At 42.7% G+C, this 21,513-nt stretch overlaps 1 protein-coding gene and 1 non-coding gene across 2 annotated transcripts; one reads left to right on the top strand and one right to left on the bottom strand.

Annotated features, from left to right (window-relative positions):
- Nucleotides 1-150: 150 nt before the first annotated feature.
- ILF2 (interleukin enhancer binding factor 2) lies at nt 151-10,641 on the bottom strand. The gene is made up of 14 exons (XM_061405758.1): nt 10,536-10,641; nt 9,773-9,832; nt 9,520-9,562; nt 5,782-5,886; nt 5,323-5,400; nt 4,923-5,025; nt 4,369-4,434; nt 3,051-3,167; nt 2,517-2,595; nt 1,784-1,871; nt 1,316-1,377; nt 1,123-1,237; nt 824-914; nt 151-683 (listed from the first exon to the last, which is right to left on the bottom strand). Exons 1-14 carry the CDS (start codon nt 10,538-10,540, stop codon nt 523-525), a joined length of 1,173 nt encoding a protein of 390 aa, XP_061261742.1. The 5' UTR covers nt 10,541-10,641; the 3' UTR covers nt 151-522.
- Nucleotides 10,642-10,876: 235 nt separating this feature from the next.
- Nucleotides 10,877-10,948, top strand: TRNAM-CAU (transfer RNA methionine (anticodon CAU)). The gene has a single exon. It is a non-coding gene; the product is annotated as a tRNA-Met (tRNA).
- Nucleotides 10,949-21,513: the final 10,565 nt, after the last annotated feature.

The raw sequence follows: 21,513 nt of genomic DNA, 5'->3' as shown, positions 1-21,513 counted from the left end.
AAGAGTCTTCTACATTAATTCAAATATAGCTTCAAATTGAGATCTAGCATTCACAATGAAAAAACTCCAGTATCATTTTCAGTGAAAAGTACAGAAAGTAAATGGAAGCAAAACGATTGCCAGATGCCAAGGAAAAACAGTACCAAGAGCCCTACTAGGAAGTACTTTAATCTTTTTTCTTAGAAAAAAAAAAAATCCAAACACAGTTCACAACATTTCAACAACAAAGTACTGGCTGAGAGAGGTTTCAGGAGCTGGGGATTCTAGAATATTAGGAAGAAAAGTTGGTATCTTGCTTCACTGTAGATGGATGGCACAGGTCATAAACGGGAGACTTCTGATTACTAAGACAGTTTCAGAACCCAGTGGAATGACACTTCCTTCTACAGAGTCTTTCTTTAAATCTTCCTTTCTGTCTCCCTTACTCCCTCAGAAATGCCACCACATAAAGCCCAGTAGCAGTCAGCTTAGACTCCAGCCTTCCCCTTGGGTAAGAAAGGGGGCGGTGAAGAGATACGGAGGTCACTCCTGAGTTTCCATGCTTTCCTCTTCCTCTCCTTGAGGTGGCTCTTCTGTATTCTCCTCCTCTTCCTCTCCTTCCTTCTTCTCTGGTGGCTTCTCATAAGCCTTTTCTGAAGGTGTCACTATCACTCCATCCCAGGTAGATATTTCAGAAGCAAGATCTAGAAGAGAAAAAAGGTGACTTGACAAGCAGCCCACATGCAAGTCATGACCTACACAGAGGAAACATGGAGACCACTGAGTGGAGTTACTCTGTGGATCAGAGCATCATAATGGACCCTGTCCCACAGTGGCCACTCACAGCTGGCATCACCCTCCTGGCCAAGGATCTTCCTAAAGCCACCATGTGAGAGGATTCGGACCAGAGTCTGAGCTGTGTAGCAGACCATATCCTGAGGGAGAGCAAAGTAAGAGTAAATTAGCAAGGAGAATCAAAATACCTTCTCATTTTCATGACAGATGAAGAAAACTTTTAATTTCAAAACCAAAATTTGTGAGAACCCCCAAATCTCTGACCACTAAGATCACATTTCCTTTGCTTTCTGACACGGGATATTCAAGAGGGGGGCACAACGGACCATTTCAGAGCTGCACCAATACCTGCTGTTCCAGAGTCATGACTGTGTGTACTCTGAAGTTGCCACTCTCACAGGGGTCTGTGATACCCACCGACCCTGGCAGGAACAGTCCTGCAGCCAGAATCTGCAAGCATCGTCTGAAACATGGAGAGGTATTAAAAGAACACACAAGACAACTTACAGTCAAACCCCAAGCCCAGAGCAGCATGCTATACCTGTATGCCACGTTCAGGGCCAAAGGCTGTCTGGTGGGGTTGTTCATCACGGCATAGTGTCCCTGTAAGAAAATCTGCTAAGTGTGCCATAAAGCGGCAGTTCTATCTTCAAACAAATTAAAACTTTAAACCATCATGAAGAAAACTTTCATGTTCAAGAAGCAGTTTTGAAATGACTGCTCATTCAATAATTTCTCTCTTTACATTAATAACAGTAATGAAAAAGATAAAGGAGCAGTAATAACTACCCATGTAATTGAATACTCCAAAAGCCCAAGAAATAATAAACATTGAATCTTTATTGGATTACTTGTCCTTGTCCACTAATGAGATTTCCTTTTTTTTTTGGTTCCTCCATTCCTCCAAGATTTCTTTTAATCTGTACGAAGTTTCATTTTATGGTAGGTTTCAGACTACCTACTGATTCATAGGGTGGATCAGGAATTCCAGTTGCCCTTCATTACTTACAAGTAGGTCAAGTATCCAAGGAGTGAGGGGCTCAAAGCCAGGAAAACGAATCCTCAGGTCCTTCAGCAGTCTGATGAGAACTTTAACTCTGAAGATAAGAGACACCAGGAATTAAAAGCCGTAACAGATGATAAATCAGTGAATATAACAAAAAGGAAACAGAAACAGACCCACAGATACAGAGAACAAGCTAGTGGTTACGAACGGGGAGAGAGAAGGGGAAGGGGCACAACAGGGGCCATGGGATTAAGAGGCACAAACTACTACGTATAAATGTTACAAGGATATACTGTACAAGATGGGCATCCTATAACCTTTAAAAATTAAAACAAGGAGATTTTACTTCCATACCTAAGGCACAGAGCTGAAGCTATTACCAGAATTGTTCCCTTCTTTCCCTCAACCTAAGTTGCTTGAAGTGAAGTGAAAGTCACTCATTCATGTCTGACTCTTTGCAACACCATGGACCATACAGTCCATGGAATTCTCCAGGCTAAAATACTGGAGTGGGTAGCCATTCCCTTCTCCAGGGGATCTTTGTGACCCAGGAATTGAACTGGGGTCTCCTGCATTGCAGGCAGATTCTTTACCAGTTGAGCTACCAATTACTTCAGGTAAAAAAAAATCAAAATCCAGACAATCAGTCAAAAACAGTTGTCAGAATAAGACTGGGTTCAATGTAGTTAGAAGGATTAGGATATAATTAGGATCACTCAAATAGGGAGGGACTCACGTGGACTGAGAAGCATTTTCCTCAAACCAGCGGGCATGTCGGATGGCTGCTAAGGCACTCTGTAACACCTTGATATCCACTGGAAGACAAGCATGACATCCACCAAGATGAAACGTTCCGATTACTGAGCAAGCAATTCAATTCCACTGCCACACTCCAAGAACTCAGGAGGAGGACAGGATAACTTAGTAATTCCTTGAACTAATCCCCATGTCCCCAGATCAGCAAATCCCCAAACCACTGTTCCTCCCCTAAACCAGATGTGGAAGCATGAAAGAGCCCCAGTTTTCTCCAAAAGGTCCTTTTTCTTAAGTCCTCAAACTGCTTTCTTGGCCTGGCTGTTTCTGACAATTTCATTAGCAAGCTGATAAAACTGCTTCCAAATTACAAAGGAAGATAGCAAAGTTTGGGGGTAAACTTGGGTCCCCAAAAGGTCTCATGTGGAACAGCAACAAATGAGGTAAATTCAATAGCACTTTATACCACGTTTTAAATTTCCCCCGAATTTCACAGCAATGGAATAAAAGGACTAACAGTGGAGTTCTGGGTCCAGTTTTCGCAGATTTGGTGGCACTGTTGTAATGAGAATCTTCACTGTAGCATCAGAAGAGCTGATTTCAAAGCCAGTTTCATTGGTTAGCATGGTCAAAACTGAAAGAAGAAAAATCAGAAGTTGCACTCACATTTCCATTAGATGACCAAAGGTAAATCCAGGATGAGGATAGGGGAATAGATATTTTATTTATCTATTGATTTACCTAACAGATCTATCTATCTGTTATTATTTGTTATTTGCTTGGCTACGAGATCTTAGTTCCCCAACCAGGGATCGAACCCATGCCCCCTGCATTGGTAGTGTAAAATCTTAACAACTGGATCACTAGGGAAGTCCCAAGTTTTTAAAAACAGCAACAGTCCAGAGTCAGAATTGAGAACACAGAATTTTAAAAGTAAGGGAAATGTATTCTTTTTAATGGCTGAGTAATACTCCATTGTGTATATGTACCACAGCTTTCTTATCCATTCATCTGCTGATGGGCATCTAGGTTGCTTCCATGTCCTGGCTATTATAAACAGTGCTGCGATGAACACTGGGATACACGTGTCTCTTTCCCTTCTGGTTTCCTCAGTGTGTATGCCCAGCAGTGGGATTGCTGGATCATAAGGCAGTTCTATTTCCAGTTTTTTAAGGAATCTCCACACTGTTCTCCATAGTGGCCGTACTAGTTTGCATTCCCACCAACAGTGTAAGAGGGTTCCCTTTTCTCCACACCCTCTCCAGCATTTATTACTTGTAGACTTTTGGATCGCAGCCATTCTGACTGGTGTGAAATGGTACCTCATAGTGGTTTTGATTTGCATTTCTCTGATAATGAGTGATGCTGAGCATCTTTTCATGTGTTTGTTAGCCATCTGTATGTCTTCTTTGGAGAAATGTGTAAAATATCATGTATGAAAGGAGATGCCAGTCCAGGTTTGATGCACGATACTGGATGCTTGGGGCTGGTGCACTGGGATGACCCAGAGGGATGGTATGGGGAGGGAGGAGGGAGGAGGGTTCAGGGTGGGGAGCACATGTATACCTGTGGCGGATTCATTTTGATATTTGGCAAAACTAATACAATTATGTAAAGTTTAAAAATAAAATAAAATTTAAATAAATAAATAAAAATAAAAGTAAGGGAAATCAATTAGATTTTGAACACTGGTGATCTCCACTAGAAACTTCCCCAACATAAAACTCTGCACTCACTCTTCCTTCTAGCCTGACCTGACTTTGTTAAAATGTACTTATAATTATAAACCTGGCTTCTGTGACCACTGTATTACATGTTCAGCAACAAACTCAAACCTTCAGAAGGATCCTGTGCTCTTAGGCTCTCCACGACCTTGTTTCCTAGTGCAGCAACAGCTTCCACTAGATTGAGAGAGAGAGATAACGAAGATTATAATTATTTTAGTCGACTTTCTATATGTCTCAAAGCTACTTTGCACTCTGATTCCTGCGGAGCAACAACAAGCAACTGAATACACACTTTTGCAAGGGGAAGTTTGTAAAAACAGAGAAACTGAAGGCTCGGCGACACCCCCTCCTTTACACACACTTTTTTTTCCACAGTAGGGATTTTTATCAGTAGGACTAATGCCATTTTGGCCTGGATAATTCTTTGTTTGGGGTTGGGAGGTAGGGTCTGTCTTGTCCACTGCAGGACGCTTAGCAGCAACCTTGGCCTCTACCTGAAGACGTTAGCCTCAAATATCTCCAGACACTCCCGAATGTCCCCTGGGGAGCAAAGTCTGTCCTGCAGTAACTGGTCATAGATTCTTTCACATACAGCACACATTTAGATGCCTCGAATCCAACTGCTATGTTCTGCTGCTGCGGCCAGAGAGAGGCACACTCACATGTTGGCAAAATCTTTAGGATCACCACCAGGTCAGCCACGTTGTGTCCTGTAGTCATCGTTCCCTTTTTATACGATCCGACTTGTCGGACTTCTTCAATTTGCTGTTGGAAAAGGGATTTAAGAAAGAAAAAACAAAACTTAGAAGTGAGAAGCTTATTACCCGGATTTGGAAGTAGCAGAGTTCAAATCATATGCCAACATGAGCAATGAAAAGCCTGATTCATTACGGCCAGCTGATAGTCTGGTCCCCAAGACCAGCACTACAAAGGAATTCCACTGTACTTTCCCATTCCAAGAGTGGCTTTCAATAAGCATCTGAAGAATCAAGCAACAGGAACCAAGGAAACTTTCCCACACCATGGCTTCCCTTTCCTAGGACTAAATCTTCAAAAACTCACCACTTCAAATGTCCCTGGAGCCACAATCAAATTGTCAATCACATTGTTTATTTTTGTAACCAGGGAAAGGATAGAGGCCTGAAAGACAGCAGGAAACAAAAATACCCTCAGGTGAAATACCAAGCAACTTTTCATCAAGTTTGACTATTTCCCCCAATTCCTTCAATAGGAGATGAATCAACACCTACACCGGATTCTGAGAGCACTCTGACCCTCCCAGCCTTGAATATGCCAGAAGAGAAAACTTTTTGATCCCAAAGATAGATTCCCCAATAATAATATGAATGCACATGTAATCTGTTTATACATTCACCTGATGCTCTCCCTTTACCCACAATGAAAAATAAGAATAATTAAATCCATGGAGTTCAGGCTCTGATAACAGTAGCCTCACCAAATAGCTATATACTTCTCTAGCTTCCTTCATGAAATCTCAGGAAGAAAACCAACAGAATATACCTGTTCAGCAGAATTAGGAGCAAGGTCCTGATTCCTCTTCAGCAAGGCCTCACTGAAGGAAGTTTCATCAGGTGCTGGCTTGACCCGGGGAAAAGCCATTTCACACTAAACAAGAAATAAACTACTATTTACTACTTACCAAAAATAATATACAGCAGATTTTTCTGTTGCCACAACACAAAAAAAGAGACAATTCTACAACACTTATGCTCTCAGTACCCTACTATTAACAGATGAGGAGATACCCCTCGTCCAAGGTAAGGAGCAATGGCTGCACTTTGCTGGAGCAGCCGTGAAGAGATACCCCGCACCCAAGGTAAGAGAAACCCAAGTAAGACAGTAGGTGTTGCAAGAGGGCATCAGAGGGCAAACACACTGAAACCATACTCACAGAAAACTAGTCAATCTAATCACATTAGGACCACAGCCTTGTCTAACTCAATGAAACTAAGCCATGCCTGTGGGGCAACCCAAGATGGGCAGGTCATGGTGGAGAGATCTGACAGAATGTGGTCCACTGGAAAAGGGAATGGCAAGCCACTTCAGTGTTTTTGCCTTGAGAACCCCATGAACAGTATGAAAAGGCAAAATGATAGGATACTGAAAGAAAAACTCCCCAGGTCAGTAGGTGCCCAATATGCTACTGGAGATCAGTGGAGAAGTAACTCCAGAAAGAATGAAGGGATGGAGCCAAAGCAGAAAGAATACCCAGCTGTTGATGTGACTGGTGACAGAGGCAAGGTCCGATGCTGTAAAGAACAATATTGCATAGGAACCTGGAATGTCAGGTCCATGAATCAAGGCAAATTGGAAGTGGTCAAACAAGAGATGGCAAGAGTGAATGTCGACATTCTAGGAATCAGCGAACTGAAATGGACTGGGATGGGTGAATTTAACTCAGATGACCATTAAATCTACTACTGTGGGCAGGAATCCCTCAGAAGAAATGGAGTAGCCATCATGGTCAACAAAAGAGTCCGTAATGCAGTAGTTGGATGCAATCTCAAAAACGACAGAATGATCTGTGTTCGTTTCCAAGGCAAACCATTCAATATCACAGTAATCCCAAGTCTATGCCCCAACCAGTAATGCTGAAGAAGCTGAAGTTGAACGGTTCTATGAAGACCTACGAGACCTTTTAGAACTAACACCCAAAAAAGATGTCCTTTTCATTATAAGGGACTGGAATGCAAAAGTGTCAAGAAACACCTGGAGTAACAGGCAAATTTGGCCTTGGTATACGGAATGAAGCAGGGCAAAGACTAATAGAGTTTTGCCAAGAAAATGCACTGGTCATAACAGACACCCTCTTCCAACAACACAAGAGAAGACTCTATACATGGACATGACCAGATGGTCAACACCAAAATCAGATTGATTATATTCTTTGCAGCCAAAGATGGAGAAGGTCTATCCAGTCAGCAAAAACAAGACCAGGAGCTGACTGTGGCTCAGACCATGAACTCCTTATTGCCAAATTCAGACTTAAATTTAAGAAAGTAGGGAAAACCACTAGACCATTCAGGTATGACCTAAATCAAATCCCTTATGATTATACAGTGGAAGTGAGAAATAGATTTAAGGGCCTAGATCTGATAGATAGAGTGGCTGATGAACTCTGGAATGAGATTCGTGACACTGTACAAGAGACAGGGATCAAGACCATCTCCATGGAAAAGAAATGCAAAAAAGCAAAATGGCTGTCTGGGGAGGCCTTACAAATAGCTCTGAAAAGAAGAGAAGCAAAAAGCAAAGGAGAAAAGGAAAGATATAAACATCTGAATGCAGAGTTCCAAAGAATAGCAAGAAGGGATAAGAAAGCTTTCTTCAGCGATCAATGTAAAGAAATAGAGGAAAACAACAGAATGGGAAAGACTAGAGATCTCTTCAAGAAAATCAGAGATACCAAAGGAACATTTCATGCAAAGATGGGCTCGATAAAGGACAGAAATGGTATGGACCTAACAGAAGCAGAAGATATTAAGAAGAGATGGCAAGAATACACAGAAGAACTGGACAAAAAAGATCTTCACGACCCACATAATCACAATGGTAGGATCACTGACCTAGAGCCAGACATCCTGGAATGTGAAGTCAAGTGGGCCTCAGAAAGCATCACTACGAACAAAGCTAGTGGAGGTGATAGAATTCCAGTTGAGCTATTCCAAATCCTGAAAGATGATGCTGTGAAAGTGCTGCACTCAATATGCCAGCAAATTTGGAAAACTCAGCAGTGGCCACAGGACTGGAAAAGGGCAGTTTTCATTCCACTCACGCGCTAGTAAAGTAATGCTCAAAATTCTCCAAGCCAGGCTTCAGCAATATGTGAACCGTGAACTTCCTAATGTTCAAGCTGGTTTTCGAAAAGGCAGAGGAACCAGAGATCAAATTGCCAACATCCGCTGGAGTTTCAGAAAAACATCTAGTTCTGCTTTATTGACTATGCCAAAGCCTTTGACTGTGTGGATCACAATAAACTGTGGAAAATTCTGAAAGAGATGGGAATAGCAGACCACCTGACCTGCCTCTTGAGAAACCTATATGCAGGTCAGGAAGCAACAGTTCGAACTGGACATGGAACAACAGACTGGTTCCAAATAGGAAAAGGAGTACGTCAAGTCTGTATATTGTCACCCTGTTTATTTAACTTCTATGCAGAGTACATCATGAGAAACGCTGGACTGGAAGAAACACAAGCTGGAATCAAGATTGCCGGGAGAAATATCAATAACCTCAGATATGCAGATGATACCACCCTTATGGCAGAAAGTGAAGAGGAACTCAAAAGCCTCTTGATGAAAGTGAAAGAGGAGAGTGAAAAAGTTGGCTTAAAGCTCAACATTCAGAAAACGAAGATCATGGCATCTGGTCCCATCACTTCATGGGAAATAGATGGGGAAACAGTGTCAGACTTTATTTTTCTGGGCTCCAAAATCACTGCAGATGGTGACTGAAGCCATGAAATTAAAAGACGCTTACTCCTTGGAAGGAAAGTTATCACCAACCTAGATAGCATATTCAAAAGCAGAGACATTACTTTGCCAATAAAGGTTCGTCTAGTCAAGGATATGGTTTTTCCTGTGGTCATGTATGGATGTGAGAGTTGGACTGTGAAGAAGGCTGAGCGCCGAAGAATTGATGCTTTTGAACTGTGGTGTTGGAGAAGACTGTTGAGAGTCCCTTGGACTGCAAGGAGATCCAACCAGTCCATTCTGAAGGAGATCAGCCCTGGGATTTCTTTGGAAGGAATGATGCTAAAGCTGAAACTCCAGTACTTTGGCCACCTCATGTGAAGAGTTGACTCACTGGAAAAGACTGATGCTGGGAGGGATTGGGGGCAGGAGGAGAAGGGGACAACAGAGGATGAGATGGCTGGAAGGCATCACTGACTCGATGGACGTGAGTCTGAGTGAACTCCGGGAGGTGATGGACAGGGAGGCCTGGCGTACTGCGATTCATGGGGTTGCAAAGAGTCGGACATGACTGAGCGACTGATCTGATCTGATCTGATCTGAAGGCAGTGATACAATTAACTGTTCAGAACAAAGATTATAATCATGTTACTGTCAATTGTATGAAGGAACTATCTTCCTCACCCAGGTTACACTGTTTTTGTATGCAAAGCAACACAGATGACTCAAAACCTCCCATTTTCTACTCCAACTACCATACGACTTCATTAACACGGAGACGCCAGGTTCCAAGAAACAACAATTGAATAGTGGCCAAGGTACTCACCAAATAGAAGTCAAACGGAATATGTGGCACAAAGGGCCTGAACCTAAAAAGCGGAAAAACAATCCAGATTACTCACCACATAAATCAAACTGACTTCACATAATGGGGCCAAACTCATTTATCAAGAGCGCATGAGAAGAATACTTCTAAACTACAGCTGGATCTCAACAAGGCAGGTAAGATTACTCCACTCCGAACTATAGATGACTGAAACGGAAACCAACGGGCACAGATGCTAAAAACTGGCACTCACCCTCCTCCTGGGCCTCCTCTGGAACCAAAGCGCCCGCCACGACCTCGGCCTCTGTCACCCCTAGAAATGCATTATTAACATATTTTAACTTTCTTTTCACCTCGTTGAAGCAATCTCCTCGATACCGGCCGTATGGTTTCAAGTTAACCTACCTCTATCGCTCTGCACTTCCCTTTGGAATCCACAGGATCCCATTCTCACTTACACTTCTACACCTTCCAAATGTCCAGCCTCACTCCCCATGACTGGATAACTGAATCACATCAAACCACATTAAATACTAAAGAGGCTCAGAGCCCTACAAGAAACACCCCGTAATCGCCGGGCCCCGCCAACCCTAATACTTCGGAGACTAATGTGACTGCTTATTTATTCGTTCATGTAGTAAAAGCATCTATCAGGCGTATCGTGCATGTCAAGCGCCTGGCATTGAGGATGAATGAGACACGTTCCAGCCGTCTCAGTCTAAACAGGAGGTGTGGGGGTGCTCCTCCTGGAACCTGAGGACACCCCGTCATCTGAACCCCCCAGAGAGCGAATATCGAAACCGCCTCTAGACTCCTGGGCCCCACCCCCCATCCCCGGCCAAGTTTCCCCGCCTCCGCTGCCCCCGACCTCCCCCTCTCTTAGACCCGGAGTTCTCAGGTTTCCGTGCAACCCCCAGGTACATGGCCCTTTCCAGTCCGCCGACTCCTTTGGACCAACTTCCTAAAGTTTTCGGTCGAATACCCGAAACATCTCCAAAGCACCCCACAACCCTTACCGCATGGCGTCCTAGATCCCGAACAATGGAGGCCAAGCCACACCAACCGCCCCTTTCCTCTGGGGATCCGACAACTGGAGAGGCAGCTTGCCGGCGTGTCCCAATAAACTCCAGCGCGATTGGCTCCCGCCGTACTCCGCTGCTTGTGCCTATTGGTTTACTTTGGCAAACCGGTTTATTGAGCCAATGAAAAGGGCCTGCTATGTCAGTAACTAGCCAATAAGAACGGGTTAGACGTTAACGCCCTTTTGCAGACACTAGAGAGCGCTGTGTAAAGAAGTTAGGATGGCTGGCATTCAGAGACCTTTCTATATGATTCTTGGGGCACAGAGCACTGCGACAGCAGAGTGGCGCAGCGGAAGCGTGCTGGGCCCATAACCCAGAGGTCGATGGATCGAAACCATCCTCTGCTAGTGGTGTTTTTCTTATTTCTTTTTCTCCTGGGACAGTTCTATTTTAAATCTCTTCAGTAAATGGAACTACCATAATCCTACTTTTTTCTCCCTCAAAAATGCAGCCTTTAAAAGCTGTTTTTTGCCATCAGCGAGTGAAATGGAAAAGGCAAGCGAAATCATGTAGGAAGGGATTTTGGGTGACTGAACACTTCATGTCTGGATGTCGTTCACAGAGGCTCTTGAGGCAGAAGAAACGGATATGAATATGTATGTTGATTGACTCAGAGAGGGAAAGTACTGATGGTAAGGGACTAGAAGGGAAACTGAGACAGCCTTTGGAAAGAAAGCTCAGAAAAGGAGGGCAAGGGAAGCGACAGGAGAGAAGGACCAGCCGTCTGCCGTTTTTTGTCGTTTCTTCTCCTTTTCCTCATTCTACAACCTCTCTGGCGGATTCCACCTTTATGCAAAGTTTCACAGCCACGTATATGGATATACTGTGGTTGCATTTACGTCAACTCATATTACTATGTGCTTTTTGTCCTTCCTATAATCCTGTTTTTCCTATTTGGAAACAGTCTGTTGTTGCATGTCCAGTTCGAACTGTTGTTTCCTGACCTGCATATAGGTTTCTCAAGAGGCAGGTCAGGTGGTCTGCTATTCCCATCTCTTTCAGAATTTTCCACAGTTTATTGTGATCCACACAGTCAAAGGCTTTGGCATAGTCAATAAAGCAGAAATAGATGTTTTTCTGGAACTCCAGCGGATGTTGGCAATTTGATCTCTGGTTCCTCTGCCTTTTCGAAAACCAGCTTGAACATTAGGAAGTTCACGGTTCACATATTGCTGAAGCCTGGCTTGGAGAATTTTGAGCATTACTTTACTAGCGTGTGAGATGAGTGCAATTGTGCGGTAGTTTGAGCCTTCTTTGGCATTGCCTTTCTTTGGGATTGGAATGAAAACTGCCCTTTTCCAGTCCTGTGGCCACTGCTGAGTTTTCCAAATTTGCTGGCATATTGAGTGCAGCACTTTCACAGCATCATCTTTCAGGATTTGGAATAGCTCAACTGGAATTCTATCACCTCCACTAGCTTTGTTCGTAGTGATGCTTTCTGAGGCCCACTTGACTTCACATTCCAGGATGTCTGGCTCTAGGTCAGTGATCCCACCATTGTGATTATGTGGGTCGTGAAGATCTTTTTTGTCCAGTTCTTCTGTGTATTCTTGCCATCTCTTCTTAATATCTTCTGCTTCTGTTAGGTCCATACCATTTCTGTCCTTTATCGAGCCCATCTTTGCATGAAATGTTCCTTTGGTATCTCTGATTTTCTTGAAGAGATCTCTAGTCTTTCCCATTCTGTTGTTTTCCTCTATTTCTTTGCATTGATCGCTGAAGAAGGCTTTCTTATCTCTTCTTGAAAGTGAAGAGGAACTAAAAAGTCTCTTGATGAAGGTGAAAGTGGAGAGTGAAAAAGTTGACTTAAAGCTCAACATTCAGAAAACGAAGATCATGGCATCCGGTCCCATCACTTCATGGGAAATAGATGGGGAAACAGTGGAAACAGTGTCAGACTTTATTTTTCTGGGCTCCAAAATCACTGCAGATGGTGACTGCAGCCATGAAATTAAAAGACGCTTACTCCTTGGAAGGAAAGTTATGACTAACCTAGATAGCATATTCAAAAGCAGAGACATTACTTTGCCAACAAAGGTCCATCTAGTCAAGGATATGGTTTTTCCTGTGGTCATGTATGGATGTGAGAGCTGGACTGTGAAGAAGGCTGAGTGCCAAAGAATTGATGCTTTTGAACTGTGGTGTTGGAGAAGACTGTTGAGAGTCCCTTGGACTGCAAGGAGATCCAACCAGTCCATTCTGAAGGAGATCAGCCCTGGGATTTCTTTGGAAGGAATGATGCTAAAGCTGAAACTCCAGTACTTTGGCCACCTCATGCAAAGAGTTGACTCATTGGAAAAGACTCTGATGTTGGGAGGGATTGGGGGCAGGAGGAGAAGGGGACGACAGAGGATGAGATGGCTGGATGGCATCACTGACTCGATGGACATGAGTTTGAGTGAACTCCGGGAGTTGGTGATGGATAGGGAGGCCTGGCGTGCTGCGATTCATGGGGTCGCAAAGGGGTGGACATGACTGAGCGATTGATCTGATCTGATAATCCTGTTTATCCTCCTTGCCTTCTTTTGCATTAATTACTGTTTATTATTCCTTCCCTGCTTCTGTCAATTGAGAGTTCCCACTCTTTCTACATTTCTAGCGGTTACCCTAAAAATTATGACGCGCCTCCTCGACTGTCAAAGTCTAATTTTATAAAATCTTTTCTCTCCTCGAGAAAAATGCAAGAATAATTTAATTCCGTTTATCACCATCACTCCCTCCAGGATTGTATATATTGTTGTGTAACTCCTTTAAGTACTATATTGGTGGATTATTTACTACAGCAGAGTGCACAGATCTTAAGTTTACAGCTTGATTAATTTTGAGTAATATGTTTTGCCCAGGTATCCACCACACAGATTAACAAAAAACATTTTTATCACCTCAAAAAATTCACTGATACCCCTTTGCCCTTCTCCGAGAGGCAATCGCTATTCTAATTTCTATTATCAGAGATTACTTTTGTCTGTTGTTCACATAAAAGGGCTCTCATCCTATGTACTCTTTTTTTGTCTAGCTTCTTTTGCTTGACCCATTTCAAAATTCCTCTCAAGTTTTGCGTCTGTCAGCAATTTGTTCCCTTTTATTATGAGTCGCATTCCATTGCATAAATATTCCACAGTTTGTTTATCCATTCTCCTGTGTTGAATACAGGACCTCTGACTGGCTGAGACACAGGCTAATACATTTGGGTTGTTTCCAGTTTGAAGCCTTTATGAATAAAGCTGCTATGACCATTTTTGTACAAGATTCTTGTGAGATTCAATTGTTTCTATTGGGTAAGTGTAGGTGTATATGTTTACAGAATTTAAATTCCATATATATTTTCAATCCCATAGGACATTAATGCTTACTAAGATAATGGTCACTGAGATTTACCATTTTTAAAGCTCTTTATTCCTTCCTGTATCCACAACACTGTGGAATAATACTCCTTCTTGAGAATTAGTGCCCTTCTGCTGGTGGCTAACTTTCTTGTTTTCAGCTTCTCTGAACACATCTTTATTTCACCTTTGTTTTCGAAGGACATTTTCTCTAGATATGTAATTCTAAATTGGAAGTCATTTTCTTTCAGCACATTTACAATATTATTTTACTATTTATGGCTTCCATTTTTGCTATGAATAAAGAATTATTAGTCAAATGATTCCTCTTCTGAGAGTAACGAATCCTCTTTTTTCTGATTGTCTTTAAAGATTTTAAAGAATGCCGGGAAAAATATCAATAACCTCAGATATGCAAATGACCCCACTCTAATGGCAGAAAATGAAGAGGAACTAAAGAGCCTCTAGATGAAGGTGAAAGAGGAGAGTGAAAAAGCTGGCTTAAAACTCAACATTCAAAAAACAAAGATCATGGCATCTGGTCCCATCATTTCATGGCCAATAGATGGGGGAAAAGTGGAAACAGTAGCAGATTTTATTTTCTTAGGCTCCAAAATGACTGGGGACGGTGACTGCAGTTATGAAATTAAAAGACACTTGCTTCTTGGAAGGGAAGCTACGACAAACCCAGACAGCATTTTAAAAACCAGAGACATCACTTTGCTGACAAAGGTCCCTACAGCCAAAGCTATGGTTTTTCCAGTAGTCATATGAATTTAACAGTTGGATCATAAAGAAGGCTGAGCACCAAAGAATAGATGCTTTCAAATTGTGCTACGGGAGAAGACTCTTGAGAGTCCATTTGGACTGCAAGGGGATCAAGCCAGTCAATCCTAAAGGAAATTAATGTTGAATAGTCATTGGAATGACTGAAACTGAAGTTGAAGTTCCAACATTTTAGCCTCCTGATGTGGAGATCAGACTCATTGGAAAAGTCCCTGATGCTGGGAAAGATTGAAGGCAAAAGGAGAAGAGGGAAGCAAAGGATGAGGTGGTCAGATAGCATCACTGACTCAATGGACATGAATTTGAGCAGGAGACAGTGAAGGACAGGGAAGCCTGGAGTGCTGCAGTTCATGGGGTTGCGAAGAGTTGGACATGAGTTAGCAACTGAACAATCACAGTGTCACACACCAACTAATTTGGTTTAGATTTAAAAGTAAGACCAAGACTTTTTCAATTACACTCTCACTCCAGCAAATTGTATTATATAGTAAATATTTTCAATGACAAATAAGTGATGCCAGGTACTCACTAATGGATTTAATTATGATCCTAATACCATAATCAGTGAAGGACTAGGAAGCTTGGAGTTTGCAGTCCATGGAGTCGCAAAGAGTCGGACATGAGTCGACTCATTGGAAAAGACCCTGATGCTGGGGAAGATTAAAGGCAGAAGGAGAAGGTGGGGACAGAGGATGAGATGGCTGGATAGCATCATCGACTCAAGGAACATGAGTTTGAGCAAACTACAGGAGACAGTGAAGAACAGGGAAGCCTGGTGTGCAGCAGTCTATGGGGTCACAAGGAGTCAGACACGACTGAGAGACAAATCTTTCATTTCCTGCAGTTTCACTCTGATGGTTCCAGGTATGGATTATTCTTTTTAGTCTTGAGGTTTGTTGAGCTTCTTGAATCTGTGGCTTGATGTATATATTTTTTTAAGCTTCTTGGCCACCGTCTCTTTAAATATTGCTTCTACCCTATTATTTCCCTCCTTTCTTGGCTCCAAATAAAGGAGAGCCAGACTTTCTCATGATATGTTTTATGTCTGCAACCTCCTCTTTTTTTCCCCTCTAACCTCCTCTTTTATATTTTTCATTCCTTTTTTGTCCATGCTTTGTTCTGAGTGGTTTCTTCTATGCTTTCTTCCAATTCATTACTTACTCCTCACTTGAGTCTAACTTGCTCTTAAACCCATCAATTGGTTCTTAATTGTGGGCTTTTGACTATTTCAAGACTGGACTTTCTGTTTACTTCTGGTTTCCCCTACTCCTGGGTTTCCCCTAAGAGTGCAGCCTTTCAGGATCCTAAGCCTCAATAGGAAGATGGTTTCCCCGGGTGATCATCTTTGGGGACATTTGGACTCCAACTTTTGCCTCACTTGCCCCATGTAGCCTATTTTCTGCCACCAATTTTGGATCAGGAAATGACTCCAGGGGGAAAAGGCCTCCTACTGCTGGTCTCCTGCTTTCCTGTCCTCTCATGCTCTCACTGTCTTCCTAGACTGTTGATTTTCAAAAGCATTTCATCTACCATTTTTTAGTTCTCTTCAGCTCAGCTTGAGGGTTGGACAGACTATTTAAGCCACCATGGGTAAAAGGGAAGCTCAGTTACTAAGTTAGATTTCTAGTCTAGTTCTCCTGAGTTCCAGTTCCACTATTCCAATGGCTTATTGGATACCTCCACTTGGGTATCTATAGGCACCTCAAAACCAATAAACTAAAATTGTCATCTTCCCCCCCAAAACCTTTCAGCTTCTCAACTAATGGGTCAGTGTTGCCTAGACTTCAGTTATTTGTATGCTGTCATCTTTTCCTGAATTCCAATTGGTTCTACTTATATAGCCCTATAATGAACAAGACCACATTATACATTTCAAATTTTGTTGAAAGGGTAGATCTCATGTTAGGTGTTCTTATACACACACACACACACACACACACACACACACACACACACACAAAAGGACACAAGGACATTTTTGGAGGTGATGAAAACGTGTATTACTTTGATGTTGTGGTGATGGTTTCACCAGCATACATGTATGTCCAAGCTCATCAAATTGTAATATATGTTACAAATGTACAGTTTATGGTATAACAGATATACTTCAATAAAGTTGTTTTATTTTTTTATTTCCCTATCTGCTCTCCACCTCTATAGTTTCTGGAGCCCTCCCTTTAGGACAAAGACATTTTGCCTGTTGCACAAAGCTTGCATTATCTGCCCTCTGCAGCCTTTTCTTGCCTCTCCTCCTCAGTCACTCTTACACCCATATAACTTATATCTTAGATCAGGGTTGAAAACATACACTGGTGCCGCAGCCAGTGATGCAAATGAGTCAACATGGTGTATAGGAGCTGTGATGAGCTAGACTCATCTCGAAGAAATACTGGATGCTTGGTTTCAGATGATTGTTCATAGAGAGATGCACCAGCTCTGCAGTATTTTAAGACAAGTCAGAAGTCTAAATATTCATGTGCCACCTGGTGATATAAAAATGGGGGCCAATTAAATTACACATACACGAGTGTGTGTGTGTGTGTGTCTGTGTGTAATTTAATTGCCCACATTCTTGGTCAATTCCAAGAGAGAGAGAGAACAAGTGAGATAAAACATGCCTGCCGTCTAAAAGTTGGCCTATGGGCTACTGTTTGCTCTAGACCATAACAATATTCAAAATTCTCCTAAATATGTAGGAAACATACTTCAGAATTCTTTCTCTGTACAGAATAACTTTCTCATCCTCCCAACCTTTCATGGATCACAGCCTTGTCGTGGTGAAGGGGCTTGTATAACTCAGTGAAGCTGAGACATGCTGTGCAGGGCCACCCAGGACGGACGGGTCATAGTGAAGAGTTCTGACAAAATGTGGTCCACCGGAGGAGGAAATGGCAACCCCTTCCAGTATTCTTGTTGCAAGAACCTCATGAACAGTATGAACAGGCAAAAAGATATGACACTGGAAGATGAACTTCCTAGGTCGAAGGTGTCCAGTATGCTACTGGGGAAGAGTGGAGGACAATTACTAATTGCTCCAGAAGGAATGCAGCTACTGGGCCAAAGTGGAAACGACACTCAGTTGTGGATGTGTCTGGTGGTGAAAGTAAAGTCTGATGCTGTAAAGAACAATATTGCATAGGAACCTGGAATGTTAGGTCCATGAATCAAGGTAAACTGGATGTTAAGACGGCAGGAGACAGCAAGACTGAACATTGACATCTTAAGAATCAGTGAACTAAAATGAATGGGAATGGGCGAATTTAATTCAGATGATCATTATATCTACTACTGTGGGCAAGAATCCCTTAGAAGAAAGGAAGTGCGTAACCCTCATAGTCAATAGAAGAGTTCAAAATGCAGTACTTGGGGGCAACCTCAAAAACAACAGAATGATGTCTGTTTGTTTCCAAGGCAAACCATTCAATATCACGGTAATCCAAGTCTATGCCCCAACCACTGACACCAGAGAAGCTGAAGTCGACAGGTTCTATGAAGACCTACAAGAACGTCTAGAACTAACACCAAAAAAGATGTTCTTTTTATCATAGGGAATTGGAATGTAAAAGTAGGAATTCAAGAGATACTGGGAATAACAGGTAAGTGTGGCCTCAGAGTGGCTTCCCTGGTTGCTAGATAGTAAAGAATCTGCCCTTAATGCAGGAGTGCTGGGTGGGGAAGATCCCCTTGAGAAGGGTATGGCTGCCCACTTCAGTTTTCTTGCCTGTAGAATTCCATGGACAGAGGAGCTTGGTGGGCGTTATAATGGTCCATGGGGTCATAAAGAGTTGGACACAACTGAGCTACTAATACTTTCACTTTCAGTTGGCCTTGGAGTACAAAATGAAGCTGAGCAAAAGCTAACAGAGTTTTGTCAAGAGAACACACTGGTCATAGCAAACACCCTTTTCCAACAACACAAGAGATGACTCTACACATGGACATCACCAATAATCAATGCTAAAATCAGATTGATTATATTCTTTGCAGCCAAAGATGGAGAAACTCTATACAGTCAGCAAAAACAAGACCAGGACCTGACTGTGGCTCAGATCATGAGCTCCCTGTTGCAAAATTCAGACTTGAAGAAAGTAGGAAACACCACTAGGTCATTCAGGTATGAGCTAAATCAAATCCCTTAGGATTATAAAGTGGAGGTGACGAATAGTTTCAAGGGATTAGATCTGATAGAGTGCCTGAAGAACTATGAACAGAGGTTCGTAACATGTACTTGAGGCAGTGACCAAAACTATCCCAAAGAAAAAGAAATGCAGGAAGGCAAAGTGGTTGTCTGGGGAGGCTTCATAAATGACTGAAAGAAGAGACACGAAAAAGCAAGGGACAAAGGGACAGATAAACTCAACTGAATGCAAAGGTACAGAGAATAGCAGGGAGAGATAAGGTCTTCTTAAATGAACAATGCAAAGAAATAGAGCAGAACAATAAAATGGGAAAGACTAGAGATCCTCTTCAAGAAAATTGGAGATATCAAGCCAACTTTTCATGCAAGGATGGGCATGATGAAGGAGAGAAACAGTAAAGACCTAACAGAAGCAGAAAAGATGAAGAGGTGGCAAGAATACACGGAAGAACTATACAAAAAAGGTCTTAATAACTAGGATAACCACGATAATGTGGTCACTCACCAAGAGCTGGACTTCTCGGAGTGTGAAGTCAAATGGGCCTTAGGAAGCATTATTACAGACAAAGCTAGTGGAAGTGATGGGATTCCAGCTGTGCTATTTCAAATCCTAAAAAATGATGCTGTTAAAGTGTTGGACTCAAGATGTCAGCAAATTTGGAAAATTAAACGGTGGCCACAGGACTGGAAAAGATCAGTTTTCATTCCATCGCCAAAGAATGTTCAAACTACCATACAATTGTGCTCAGTATTCTCGCCTGGAAAATCCCATGGACGGAGGAGCCTGGTGGGCTGCCGTCTATGGGGTCGTACAGAGTCTGACACGATTGAAGCAACTTAGCAGCAGCAGCAGCAACATGATAGCAAGGTTATGCTCAAAATTCTTCAAGCTAGGCTTCAGCAATATGTGAACGGAGAACTCCAGATGTACACACTGGATTTAGAAAAAGTAAAGGAACCAAGATCAAATTGCCAACATTTACTGGATCATAGAGAAAGCAACAGAATTCCAGAAAAACAACTGCTTTGGCTTCATTGACTACACTAAAACATTTGACTGTGTGGATTACAATAAACTGTGGAAAATTCTTCAAGAGATGGGAATACCAGACCACCTCACCTGTCTCCTGAGAAACTTGAATGCAGATCAAGAAGCAACAGTTAGAATCAGGCAAGACCGGTTCAAAATTGAGAAAGGAGTACAGCAAGGCTGCATATTGTCACTCTGATTATTTAACTTATATGCAGAGTACATCATGTGAAATGCCAGGCTGGAAGAATCACAAGTTGGAATCAAGATTGCCAGGAGAAATATCGATAACCTCAGATATGCAGATACTAAGATTCTAATGGCAGGAAGTGAAGAGGAACTAAAGAACCTCTTGCTGATGGTGAAAGAGGAGAGTGAAAAAGTTGGCTTAAAACTCAACATGATTAAAACTAAGATCATGGCATCTGGTGCCGTTACATCATGGCAAATAGAAGGGGAAAAAGTGGAAACAGTGACAGATTTTATTTTCTTGGGCTCCAAAATCACTGCGGACAATGACTGCAGCCATGAAATTAAAAGATACTTGCTCCTTGGAAGGAAAGCTATGAAACCTAGACAACACATTAAAAAGCACAGACATTACTTTGCCAACAAAGGTCCATATAGTCAACATTATGGTTTTTCCAGTAGTCATGTATGGATGTGAGAGTTGGAGCATAAGGAAGGCTGAGCGCTGAAGAACAGATGCTTTCAGACCGTGGTGCTGGAGAACACCCTTGAGAGCCCACTGGACAGCAAGAAGATCAAGCCAGTCAATCCTAAAGGAAATCAACCCTGACTTTTCATCAGAAGGACTGAAGCTGAAGCTCCAGTACTTTGGCCACCTGATGTGAAGAGCCTACTCACTGGGAAAGACTCTGATGCTGGGAAAGACTGAAAGTAAAAAGGAGAAGGAGGTGGCAGAAGATGAGATGGTTAGATAGCATCACCGACTCAATGGACAGGAAATAGTCAAGGACAGAGGAGTCTGGTGTGCTTCAGTCCCTGGGGTGGCAAACACTGGGACATGACTTAGTGACTGAACAACAACAAGGACAAATATACACACAGACAATCTTCATATTTATGCCTTCAGCATCTAGTTGGTGCTTAACATGTAATAGGTCCTTTGAAAGTCTACAGTGCAGAAGTTTGCTGATCTTTGGTCCTGAGCGACTGATCCGAACTGAACTGAGGCAGAAGTTTTCAGAGGTTGGTGCGCAATACCGCCAATGACTTCTTCTGGCCACTAGGGGGCAGACTGATTCCACAGCTGTCCTGCCCCGGGCCCAGCCGTCAAGGGCCCCCCAAACACTCCCCAGTATACGCCTCCGCTTGTCATTTCCAACACTGTCTGCCACTGTCCCGACAAATCTCACTTTAATAATCCTTTTTAAGACAAACCAAACGCACACGCCCGTAGCGGCCCCGAGGTCACACCTCTTGGTTTCAGCTGCCACCCACCACCTCTCCCTCCCGTTCCTACGGCCTTTTGGGAACTAAAGAGTTAACTCCGCCCTTCCACCTGGCCCTTTTTCTCCACTAATCCGCTCAGTCTGGAAGCTGGGGGGTGGGTGACATCCTAGATAGAGTGGTCGCGGGACCCTGGACTACTTTAATTTCTTTTCCAAAAAC

Source organism: Bos javanicus, chromosome 3 (genome assembly GCF_032452875.1).
Source record: "Bos javanicus breed banteng chromosome 3, ARS-OSU_banteng_1.0, whole genome shotgun sequence".
Lineage (NCBI taxonomy): Eukaryota > Metazoa > Chordata > Mammalia > Artiodactyla > Bovidae > Bos > Bos javanicus.
Note: the sequence above shows the minus strand (reverse complement) of the source record. Positions and strands in the feature narration are given on the sequence as shown.

Excerpts from the sequence above, each read along its gene's own strand:
- ILF2 (XM_061405758.1), bottom strand. Across the intron at positions 1,238-1,315 it reads GCCCTGAACGTGGCATACAG|ACGATGCTTGCAGATTCTGG; the intron begins GTATAGCATGCT and ends TCCATGTTTCAG. Across the intron at positions 684-823 it reads CCAGGAGGGTGATGCCAGCT|ATCTTGCTTCTGAAATATCT; the intron begins GTGAGTGGCCAC and ends TTTCTCTTCTAG.